We start from the raw sequence: 11,998 nt of genomic DNA, 5'->3' as shown, positions 1-11,998 counted from the left end.
ATAACGTTAATTTGTCTAGATTTAATTTAAGTCAACTTGTCCTTTTGAAAGTTAACGAATGCCAAAAATTCATTTTAGATTAAAAATTGGCAGCAAATGATAAATAAAACATAAGATTTAGAAATTGAATCAAGAATAGGCCCCTACTATGGATTGTTATTCCATAATAATGGAGTAAACATTGTTGCAATATCTATATTATAGATGTGAGTGCGATATGCCTTTCATGTAAGCTATGTATGTATATTAAAAATATTTTCTTCTGAGCGAATTATGGCTAATGAGATTTTCAAATATCTTTGCGTTGAGATTGTGTGCTCGGTATTCTAAAAATAAAAACAATTTTCTATACCAATTTTCCGATCATGTGCCCAAAAACAAATAGGCAAATTGGAAAACATCACGACCTGGAAAATATTTTCAAAATACATTTTAATTGCTACACCGTTTCCTTAAGGTAATTTGAAAAAATGAAACTTATACGATCATTAAAAATGTATGTTCTAAATTCTAAATATATTCCTAAAACCATGGAATGTCAAATCCTTGATATTTTATCACTTCCTAAGGTGTGATTCGAATTCAGTGTTTTGGATGTGAATTAAAAAATTTTGTGATATTTTGCCAAAAAAAAGCATCGAAACGTCAATGACATAACATTCTAACTATTTATCGATATGTTTTTATACCCTGCGCCACACTGTGGAACAGGGTATTATAAGTTAGTGCATATGTTTGTAACACCCAGAAGGAGACGAGATAGACACATTGTGTCTTTGGCAATAATGCTCAGGGTGGGTCCCTGAGTCGATATAATAATGTCCGTGAACACATTTTTGTGATCAAAGGTCGCAATTTAAGTCCAATCGCCTTCAAATTTGGCACATGTTCCTAATATGGATCAGAATAGAACCCTATTGATTTTGGAAGAAATCGGTTCAGATTTAGATATAGCTCCCATATATATCTTTCGCCCGACATGGACTTATATGGCCCCAGAAGCCAGATTTTTGGCCGAATTTGGTTGAAATTTTGCACTAGGAGTACAATTAGTAGTATAGTCAAGTGTGCAAAATTTGATTGAAATCGGTTCAGATTTAGATGTAGCTCCCATATATATCTTTCGCCCGATATGGACTAATATGGTCCTAGAAGCCAGAGTTTTGGCCCAATTTGTTTGAAATTTTTCACAGGGAGTAGAATTAGCATTGTAGCTATGCGTGCCAAATTTGGTTGAAATCGGTTCAGATTTAGATATAGCTCCCATATAAATGTTTTTCTTATTTCGACAAAAATGGCCAAAATACCAACATTTTCCTTGTAAAATCGCCACTGCTTAGTCGAAAAGTTGTAAAAATTACTTTAATTTTCCTAAACTTCTAATACATATATATCGAGCGATAAATCATAAATAAACTTTTGCGAAGTTTCCTTAAAATTGCTTCAGATTTAAATGTTTCCCATATTTTTTTTACTAACATTGTGTTCCACCCTAGTCATTAGCCGAGTTATATTTTGAGTCTATAGATTTTGTACAAGTCTATCAAATTCTGTCCAGATCGAGTGATATTTAAATGTATGTATTTGGGACAAACCTTTATATATAGCCCCCAACACATTTGACGGATGTGATATGGTATCGAAAATTTAGATCTACAAAGTGGTGCAGGGTATAATATAGTCGGCTCCGCCCGACTTTAGACTTTCCTTACTTGTTTATTAGTATGAATGAAAAACAAAGAACACAGGTTAAAATTTCACCATCGATAATTTGTTATCAAATAGTTTTTATTTTTTTTTGGGTTTTAAATGATTTTTATTTTGTTATTTTCGGCATAATTTTTTTGTAAAAGTATATTTTTCAATTTAAATTCAATAAAAAATTTACAATTCCAGTAATTTCCAAAACTTCTCAAAAGAACTTCCATGGAAGTGAATGTCAATAGACACAGATTTAAATCCCCGCGGTGGTGAAATTTTTAATATTATTTTTTTTTTTACTTTTTTGTTGATTTTCTATTCTTTTTGCTACATTTAATTGTCCAAAATTTAAATTTTCACTTTTGGACCGCCAAATATCGTTTTTTAACTGGTTCAAAAGAACTTCATTGGATGAGGACAAACAATTGATGAATGGTGGAACAACTTCCCATTTTATTGTTTTTTTTTTTTTTTGGCTGGGAACCTCCAAATTTGTTTGTACATCCAACATTGTCTTTTAAAGGTGGACTTTTGAGGTGATATATAAACTTGGAAAAATTAAGAAAAAAAATTATTTTTGATGCTTTTCCCTATTTTTTGTTTTGTTTTTTTTTTTTTTTTTTTTTTTAATGAAATAATCCGAACTAAATCCGATCTAAATCTATGTTACGGATGCTTAAAAGGATGACTTCCGCCCTTTGACAGGCCCTTGTCAGTGAGCTTAACATGGAATCGGGCAGCACTCAGTGATAAGAGAAAAGTTCATCAATGTGGTATCACAATGGAATGAATAATCTAAGCGAGCCTGATACATCGGGCTGCCACCTAACCTAACCTAACCTTGACAGGCCAATTTAAATTAATTGCTTATACGCCAATTTTGCACCACTTTCGTATCCAAAAGGAATATTTTTTTTTGGTTTTTTGTCTATTATTTTTGCGGGTGTCTTATCAAGATTGAAAATAACATTTGCCAGCAATGACTGCTTTTCCGTTTTTAAGCTTAGTTCAGTTTTAAAGCTGAAAACCAGCTTGTTTTCACGGTTACTTTTTTTAATTAATTAATTAATTTAGAAATATAAAATTAATTGCTATCAATTGCTTCCATCCATTATTTGGCAAGACTCTATCAAAATATAATCGTCTTCATAAAAATATTTGTACTTTTAATTTAGTGTTTTGGTGAAAAAAAACCGAACATAGTACTCACCTTTAGTTGACTTTTCTGTTGTATCGTTGTCATTATTTGGATAAAAAATATTATTTCCTCTTCTTTATGCGAAATATTTCTTCAATTACAACCTTCGGAAACGGTGTAACTATGCATTAAACTGTTAACAAGGCACCTGCTTGTCCACTGTATTTGCATAGCCAATTAGCACAAGTCTTCATTCCTAATTGGTTTCTCTGGCAATAAAGGTCTCAATTATCTGCACAAAAAAAACGGAAATCGACATCCCAAATAAAAAGTCCAAGTTTTATATAATTTTCAGTTTTTTTTTTCAAAATTATTACTATTCATGGCTTTATTTTGTTTTATGGAATTCTGTTCTGTTCATTTCAACAATTTCAAGCTTTAACAATTAACAAACAAAAATAAAAGTAAATGGCTGTCCATCTTCAGTATATACATACATTGTAAATGGAACTCTCTACAGTTAAGTATACATACATACATATATAAATAGTGTTATGTATTTCTAAAGATACGATTTGATCACTATATTGTCTCTCCACAGATTTTCGGTGATGGAGGGGAGGAACACCCCCTCCAATCAGGCTTTAGAATCACAGATTCTTTTTGGCAGCAAATGTGAAATAGGCTTGATTCAATTGTTCCAGGAAAATGAAAGTCAAAACTGTGTGTGGTCCCAGACGGCAGTAGTATGGAGTGAAGCCCTTCCACAAGGCCAAGACACCCTCTTGACGCAATACACGACCCAAGACATCAAAAGTACCACGATATTCAGGCTTACCATCAACATATTTCTGATTTTGTATACGTGTCTTGGCAATATCCAAAGGCATGGAGGCAATGGTGGTCAATAGACCGGATAACATACTGGCACAGAAATGCAATTTGATGCCCTCCTCCATTTGCATGGGTCCAGTGCGGAAATAGGTTTTGAATTGTGAGTAGGAGGCAAGTTGTGTCATATTGACCACCATGGCACGACCCACGGTTGGTAAACTGCCACGCCATAATGTGGCCAAACCTTCTTCGCTGGTAATTCGGGCCAAGGCATTGAAGACATTCTTGTAGTTACGTCTCTCCGCCAAAGGCAGACGGCCATCGGACGCCATACGCACCAAGGCAACTTCGGCAGGAGTACCAATGAATGCACCACAAGCACCGGCAATAACGCCCATCAACATACTGGCCGACACATTGGGATCTTTGTTGAAATGACTCTTATAGGCATCATTGAGGTAGGAGAACATTCCCAAACGACCGGTGGTGTAGGTAGCTTGACGCAACAAAGCGGCGCCAATTCCTTGATACAAACCAAAGGGTCCCTCCTTGCTTATCACAGTCTGCATGCAATGGAAGGAGTTGCGGAATTCTTTTTTCCCACTACCGGCACCCGAAATTTGCATGCGTGTCTTTACCAAATCGAAGGGTTGGACAATAAGTGTGGCACCCATACCGGCTCCACCACCGAAAACGAATTTCAAACCATTTGGAATATTCTTTTTGGCGGCCTGAGTTTGTTGTTCATTTTGTTGAGATGACATTGTGGCAGTTTATTTTGTAGTTTTCTTCGTTGTTTGTTACCCGTCCGTTCGTCTTTTTGTTCAAAAGAATATCGTCACTTTTCCACGTTCCAAGTTATACAGCAGTCCTCGTACACCTTAAATCGCGCTGTTACATCAAACCAATAAAAAGCACACTGCAAATACAAAAACAACAAAGATTACACTACGTAAACAAAAACGATGAAAATTTCCCAAGAATTTTGCAACAAATCGATAATCTGGAGGCAAACGAACCACAATGACATGGAATGAATGCAGCAGTTGGCCAAAGCACATTACTCGATGACAGATATTAAATAATACACTTGAATTTTTTTCTTCGTTTTTCTCCATCAAAGTCATATGGTTTGTGCCACCACCATGGGTTTTGTGTGGGGGACACACCCTCTGTCTGCACTTACCTCCTCTTGCCAAGGGAATGGGGAATTTTCACTACAAAACGGTGGGTAAAGGCACGTAAAGCGACGACCGTATGACTTGTTTGCGCAAGCGGAAACCTGACTACTGCCACAATGGACGAAGAGTAACGTACTGAATGAATGATTCGCAGTGGTGGGGCTCTCTACACATGACGAAGTCTGCTCCACCACGTTACTTGAGCTGTTCTGTGTATCTCAGAGAAGTAATAGCACACAATCAGACAAACACAAGCAAAATACTCGTTGAATAAATAAACGGTACTCACCAAATCGTATTGTCGAGATTGTAGTATTGCGATATTATATACGACGTCACACTATGATTAAATTTAGATCATCAGATTTTACCCCAAAAGTAAAAAAACAAGATCATGGCACAGTGACTATGACATTGTATGTCCGTCCGGTGCACATATGGGTTTTGACAGTCCGAAAACAGCTGATTTTTGTGTGTGCTCTACACTTACAAACATACAACAAGAAACGTCATCGTCAAAAGAGAAATGAAAATTTTTAAAACAACAAAGAGCAGCATAGCGAAGAAATGTCATGTGGGCAATTGTGTTGTAAATCTACAGTAGACGACGAAATTTCCCTGTCATGTGGATAACACTAAGTATCCCTTAAAAAATTAATGTAGTTTGAAGCCACATATAGTAGTGGTTTTTAAATACCATCATGCCCGCCAACAAGATTTCCGCTTGAGTGGCATATTTTTCAATTGGTTATGTCCGCAATGCAGCGGAAAAAATAACGAAATTTCGGTTATCTATAAAAAAATGCATTGATATTTTTTGAGCCAAATTTTTATTATGACGATGTTATCGATTGTTTAAATTTTGCTCCGAAATTTCACAAGAACTAAGAACAAATTTGATAGCCATAAGAAACTCATAGGCAGTTTAGCTAACGAAATTATTCGTTGGGACGAAGTTATCGATTGTTTAAATTTCCTCCTAAAAAGCCAGTATGCACTCTAACAGAATTTCCGCCACCCATAAGAAATGCGTTGCTATATTTGCTAACGAAAATTCCATGAGGCGTTGTTATCGATTGTTTACATTTTGCTCCCATAATGCGCTTTACAGACTATCAGTTATTCCGGACGGAATGTCGGTGTTTGTAAAGAATCTTACAGTGTGTCGAATCGATACGACTTGTCGGCGATGACTAAATAATCGGTAAATGTGTTATCGATCCCATAAACATGCAGCAGTATCGATTATGCCTTCGGACTTAATTTATAATGTGCACAATATATGGGATATGTTCGACACGAGCACTGTGGTCCGGAATAACTGATAGTCTGTAAAGCGCATAAGGCCGGTATTAAATTGGCATTATAACAATGTTTTCACGATTACTTTTCTTTAATAATTCACTTCACAAAAAAAAAAATCAATGCATAAGATCATTACCCAAGATGTTATAATAAAATTTGCTATGGAAAATTCCGTGAGACGTTGTTATCCATGGTTTACATTTTGCTCTCATAAAAAGTTGGTATTAAATTGACATTATACCGCTAAATTGGCCTGTTATTGACAATTACTTTTCTTTAATAATTAATTTCACAAAAAAATCAATTGTTGCATTGGATCATTCCCAAAGATGTTATAATAAAATTTGCTTACAGAAATTCCGTGAGACCTTGTTATCGACTATTTATATTTTGCTTCCATAACGACGGTATTGACATTGACAATATAGGCCTAAATTGGCAAGGTTTTGACGATTATTTTTCGTTAATAATTAATTTCACAAAAAATTAATTGTTGCATTGGATCATTACCCAAGAAGTTACAATAAAATTTACAACAAGAAGATATATTTTTATTTTTTATTTTTTTTTGTTTTTTATATTAACGACTAAACTCGAACTTACAGCCTGTTTCTGTATGTCGAATGAGCTCTGTCGATCGACTAAAATGGAAACAAACAGCTGAATTTATAACCAAAAAACAGCTGTTTCTATGCATTTCAGTCGATCGATTGAACTCGTTCGACATACAGAAACAGGCTGTTAGTATACACATGTTAACGAGCTTACTCCCATGAGAAATACAATTGCAAAACTGTACTATCGACACACCGGGCTTTAATTTTGTTGCTCATAAGAAATAATATTTTTATTTTTTTTTTTTTCACATGAAAAATTAGCTTGTAGGCAAGCAAATTTCACAAAAACTGCACCAATACTAACAACAATTTTGTTACCCATAAGGAATCCATATGCACTTTATCGTACTTTATGTTATCGATTGTTTACAAGTACATCATAAGCCCTGCATTAATCTCTGGAGATTTCTTAACTACCTTTTGATTTTTGGTTTTTTATCCGATCCTTTTCTTTCCAATAAATGTCAATAGTTTTATTAAGCTTGAGATGAGACCATAAGAATAGGATTATTTTTTAATGTAAAGTTATATGACAAAGCTGTGTTACCGATTTGTTTGAAAAACAATTTCCGCGACATAACATATAAGAAATACATAGACACATTTGCTAACGGAAATTCCGTGAGGCGTTATTATCGGTTTTGTAAGATATTGTGTTATTGACACGTAAACAAAATGTTCGAAATAAAGATCGGTATGCACCTTCAAGGAAATTTCCGCTATATCACAAAAACAAAAAAATTGTGTGAGTCGTTTTCATTGACTGCTTACATTACAACGATCTTCGAAAATTTCGAAAAATTAGCATATATATAAATATTTAATTAAATTAATAAACATCTAAACAATCGTGTTTTACTTGACCACAATGATTATTTTACAACTATCTTAAAATTCACTTTTTCTGATTATTTGAAGGGGCTCTTATTGGCGCCGTTCTAAATGTATCATAAAAGGCACCTAATAATTGCACTCATGCGATACTTTTTTGTAGTAACTTGGCGTGGTACAACTTCTCAATAGTGACGGCGCTTTTCCGACGAGTTTTGTATGTCTTATATGATTGTTTTTGACGTGGTGGGGATTCTCGGAAGCGCCGTCAAATTCAAAAAATGTTGGCAGGGTACTGATATGTAAACAATCGATAACAATAATTCACGCAATTTTTGTTAGCAAAAATAGCAATAGCGTACCGGGTTTTAAGCCAATTTTGCTAACATTTTGCTTCCATACGAAAATGGCGATTTCAAATCCCAAATGAGCAAGACTTCGATCATGACGGTAATGTAGCATGAGAAAGGATTTACAGTGAAACAGGTAATGCCACCATGGTGAAACGTACTATGCATACAACAAGCCAAATATGTACATGCCGATAATGCAGTTTATCTACAAATAAACATTTTTGCCATGGGACAATTTTTGTTGCATATCAATATTACAGCTTTGTCATGTATTACTTACGGGAGTGTCAATTAAACAATCGATAATAACGCTTCACCGTGGTGCAATGGTTAGTATGCCCGCCTTGCATACACAAGGTCGTGGGTTCGATTCCTGCTACGACCGAACACCAAAAAGTTTTTCAGCGGTGGATTATCCCACCTCAGTAATGCTGGTGACATTTCTGAGGGTTTCAAAGCTTCTCTAAGTGGTTTCACTGGAATGTGGAACGCCGTTCGGACTCGGCTATAAAACGGAGGTCCCTTGTCATTGTCTTATGTATAGCAGAAATGGAATCGGGCAGCACTCATGGAATCGGGCAGCACTCAGTGATAAGAGAGGAGTTCACCACTGTGGTATCACAATGGACTGAATAGTCTAAGTGAGCCTGATACATCGGGCTGCCACATAACCTAACCTAACCTAACCTAACGCTTCACGACATTTTTGTTAGCGTTTTTGGGTAGCGGCAATTACCTCTTCGAAGGCAAACTCTTCACCAGAGCTCCTCATCGAACACACATATCGTAACCGCATTCAAACGAATTTTTCGCAACGTACATTTTGATCGAGTTTAGTTTCCTTTTGTGTTCCGAATTCCGTCAATGTAACTCACGTTTGGTATATACTGTAGATGTGAATGTACCCATGTTTTGCGGCAAATTGAAATGTGTGTGGGACAAAGATGAAATTTTGGTGAAAAGAAAGCATCTCGCATCGGCACAATCACACATGTGTAATTGCGGAAATATACTCGTGTGTGCATGCACTTACATTCATACAAATAAATATTTGCTAATAACCTTGACAATCAGAAAAGAACACATTTTGTGCGTTCATCTCTCTTTTATTTTGGTTGTGTGTTTACTCTGAGACATTCATGTTTTTGATTTATAAATACGCAAAAAACATGTTTATTTTAGATTTCATGCGTTGTTTGAATGAATGAAAATATATCAAGTTTTAAAATATAACGGTAATGCTTTATTATTGAAGTATGCATTTTGAAATATTATGAGAAATGCTAATAAGAAGGATTAAAATATTGCTTAGGATACTGCGACCATAACGTAATACTTTAAGCGTAAAGGACATTTCTGCTATACATAAGACATGCATTGCTATATTTGATAAGGAAAATTCATGGAGACGTTGTTATCGATTGTTGGCATTTTGCTCCCATTATGGATTTAATAGGAAAAAGCAAAATTCTTCTTGAACAGAAAAAGTCTATCACCAATATTATGTCAATTAAAATATAAATTTAATTTGAAAAAAAAAATATTTAATTAAAAAACTAATTGAATTCATATTACAGGTTGGCTGATAAGTCTCCGGTCTAACAAAGAAAAACAAATTTTTTGTCTAAATTAGTTTTTATTATTCAACATAGTTCCCTTCAAGAGCGATACAACTATTTTAACGACCTTCCATTTTTTTGATACCATTTTGGTAGCACACCTTCGGTTTTGCCTCAAGATAGGCCTCAGTTTCGGCGATCACCTCTTCATTGCAACCAAATTTTTTTTCTGCGAGCATCCTTTTGAGGTCTGAGAACAAGAAAATGTCGCTGAGGGCCAGATCTGGAGAATACGTTGGGTGGGGAAGCAATTCGAAGCCCAATTCATGAATTTTTGCCAACGTTCTCAATGACTTGTGGCACGGTGCTTTGCCTTGGTGGAACAACACTTTTTTCTTCTTCATATGGGGCCGTTTTACCGCGATTTCGACCTTCAAACGCTCCAATAACGCCATATAATAGTCACTGTTGATGGTTTTTCTCTTCTCAAGATAATCGATAAAAATTATTCCATGCGCATCCCAAAAAACAGAGTCCATTACTTTGCCAGCGGACTTTTGAGTCTTTCCACGCTTCGGAGACGGTTCACCGGTCGCTGTCCACTCAGCCGACTGTCGATTGGACTCAGGAGTGTAGTGATGGAGCCATGTTTCATCCATTGTACATATCGACGGAAAAACTCGGGTGTATTACGAGTTAACAGCTGCAAACACCGCTCAGAATCATTAACACGTTGTTGTTTTTGGTCAAATGTGAGCTCGCGCGGCACCCATTTTGCACAGAGCTTCCGCATATCCAAATATTGATGAATGATATCACCAACACGTTCCTTTGATATCTTAAAGGCCTCTGCTATCTCGATCAACTTCATTTTACGGTCATTCAAAATCATTTTGTGGATTTTTTTTGATGCTTTCTTCGGTAACCACCTCTTTTGGGCGTCCACTGCGTTCACCGTCCTCCGTGCTCATTTCACCACGCTTGAATTTTGCATACCAATCAATTATTGTTGATTTCCCTGGGGCAGAGTCCGGAAACTCATTATCAAGCCAAGTTTTTGCTTCCACCGTATTTTTTCCCTTCAGAAAACAGTATTTTATCAAAACACGAAATTCCTTTTTTTCCATTTTTTTCTCAATAACAAAAGTTGCTTCACAAAAGATGCTCCATCTCACAAACTAATTGAGTTACAGACGTCAAATTTTGACACGAATCATTTGAAGATTGGTATTATATAAAAATGATATAAAAATAATACTAGCGACGCCATCTATGTGTCAGACCGGGGACTTATCAGCCAACCTGTTATATAAATCAATAACAAAATTTAATTAATCAATTAAATTTGAAACAATTTAGTTCCCAGCAAAAAAAAAATTTGGAAGTTCTTACAAAGGCACAACAACAGAAGATGTACTACCAATGATGTTATTTATTTTAACTACAATTTTTTATAACATGCTTTTTTCATATTTTTAATGGGTAATTTTAACTTCTTTTATTTTAAATTGGTTAAAAACAGTTTAAGAATTCATAAGATGATACAAATTATTTAAATTTTGACGAAAAAAATGCTAAATCCAATCTGAAAAAATTATGAATTTGTGAAAATATTTTAGGTCAAACGTTTCTGACAAGCGTTAGAATCCATTAAAAATTATAAAAAATTATAAAAATTATTTATTTGACAAAATATCGCAGAATTCTTTAATTTACATCCAAAACATTGAATTTGGATCACACCTAAAGAAGTGATGCAAATTCAGTGCACCGGCTATTGAAACGGAGGACTTCTGTCCTATGACAAGCCCATGTTAAATTCATCGCTTCTGCGTCAATTTTGCACCATTTTCGGATCCAAAAAAAACATTTTCATTACTTTTTTGGCGACGCTTTTTTTGCTGGGCTGTTAATCGGTGTTGGTGAGTTTCCAAGATTGAAAACAAAAACTATTTTTTTTTTGTGTATGACATCGTTTTTCGTTTTTTAAGAAAGCCAATAAGCAACAATTGGATGACGATTCATTCTTACACTCTTAGTTTTTATAGCCATGACCGACAAACAAAATGACGTACCTGATTTTATTTTTTTTGTATTTCTCGCGATAACAATCACATTTTTATTGAATCTCTTAAAATCAATTTAGAAGAATTAAACTCATTGAACTCACATCGACTGGCTATACACCTCATTCGGTTTTTTGTTGTTGTTTTATTTTTTCAAATAAGTGTGAACTGCATTTTTAGTCTGTGTAACAATATGAACCGCACCTATATATGGGTATCAAGAGTACATGCATTAAAATTTTTTCTCATAGAAGGAATCCATTGCTTAGTTAGGTTAGGTTAGGTGGCAGCCCGATGTATCAGGCTCACTTACGGTCAAAATTTGGTCAAGGGAAAACGCGTGTAAATCGGTGAAATCGTTTATTTAAAAAATCAAATTAAATTTCTTTTTCAAGTTCAATTAGTATAAAATT

The 11,998-nt window shown here is 35.0% G+C and overlaps 1 protein-coding gene across 3 annotated transcripts; it reads right to left on the bottom strand.

Annotated features, from left to right (window-relative positions):
- Nucleotides 1–3,177: 3,177 nt before the first annotated feature.
- On the bottom strand, nt 3,178–5,295 carry LOC142222720 (mitochondrial 2-oxoglutarate/malate carrier protein). 3 transcript variants are annotated; one of them, XM_075292926.1, is made up of 2 exons: nt 5,144–5,295; nt 3,178–4,592 (listed from the first exon to the last, which is right to left on the bottom strand). In XM_075292926.1, the coding sequence occupies exon 2, from the start codon at nt 4,435–4,437 to the stop codon at nt 3,490–3,492; it is 948 nt and encodes a 315-aa protein (XP_075149041.1). In that variant the 5' UTR covers nt 4,438–4,592; nt 5,144–5,295; the 3' UTR covers nt 3,178–3,489. The 3 variants fall into 3 exon arrangements, with proteins under 3 accessions (XP_075149041.1, XP_075149040.1, XP_075149042.1); XM_075292925.1 differs by lacking the exon at nt 5,144–5,295 and adding an exon at nt 4,860–5,017; XM_075292927.1 differs by lacking the exon at nt 5,144–5,295 and adding an exon at nt 4,693–4,717.
- Between the last annotated feature and the right edge of the window lie 6,703 nt (nt 5,296–11,998).

Source organism: Haematobia irritans, chromosome 1 (genome assembly GCF_050003625.1).
Source record: "Haematobia irritans isolate KBUSLIRL chromosome 1, ASM5000362v1, whole genome shotgun sequence".
NCBI classification, from domain to species: domain Eukaryota; kingdom Metazoa; phylum Arthropoda; class Insecta; order Diptera; family Muscidae; genus Haematobia; species Haematobia irritans.
Note: the sequence above shows the minus strand (reverse complement) of the source record. Positions and strands in the feature narration are given on the sequence as shown.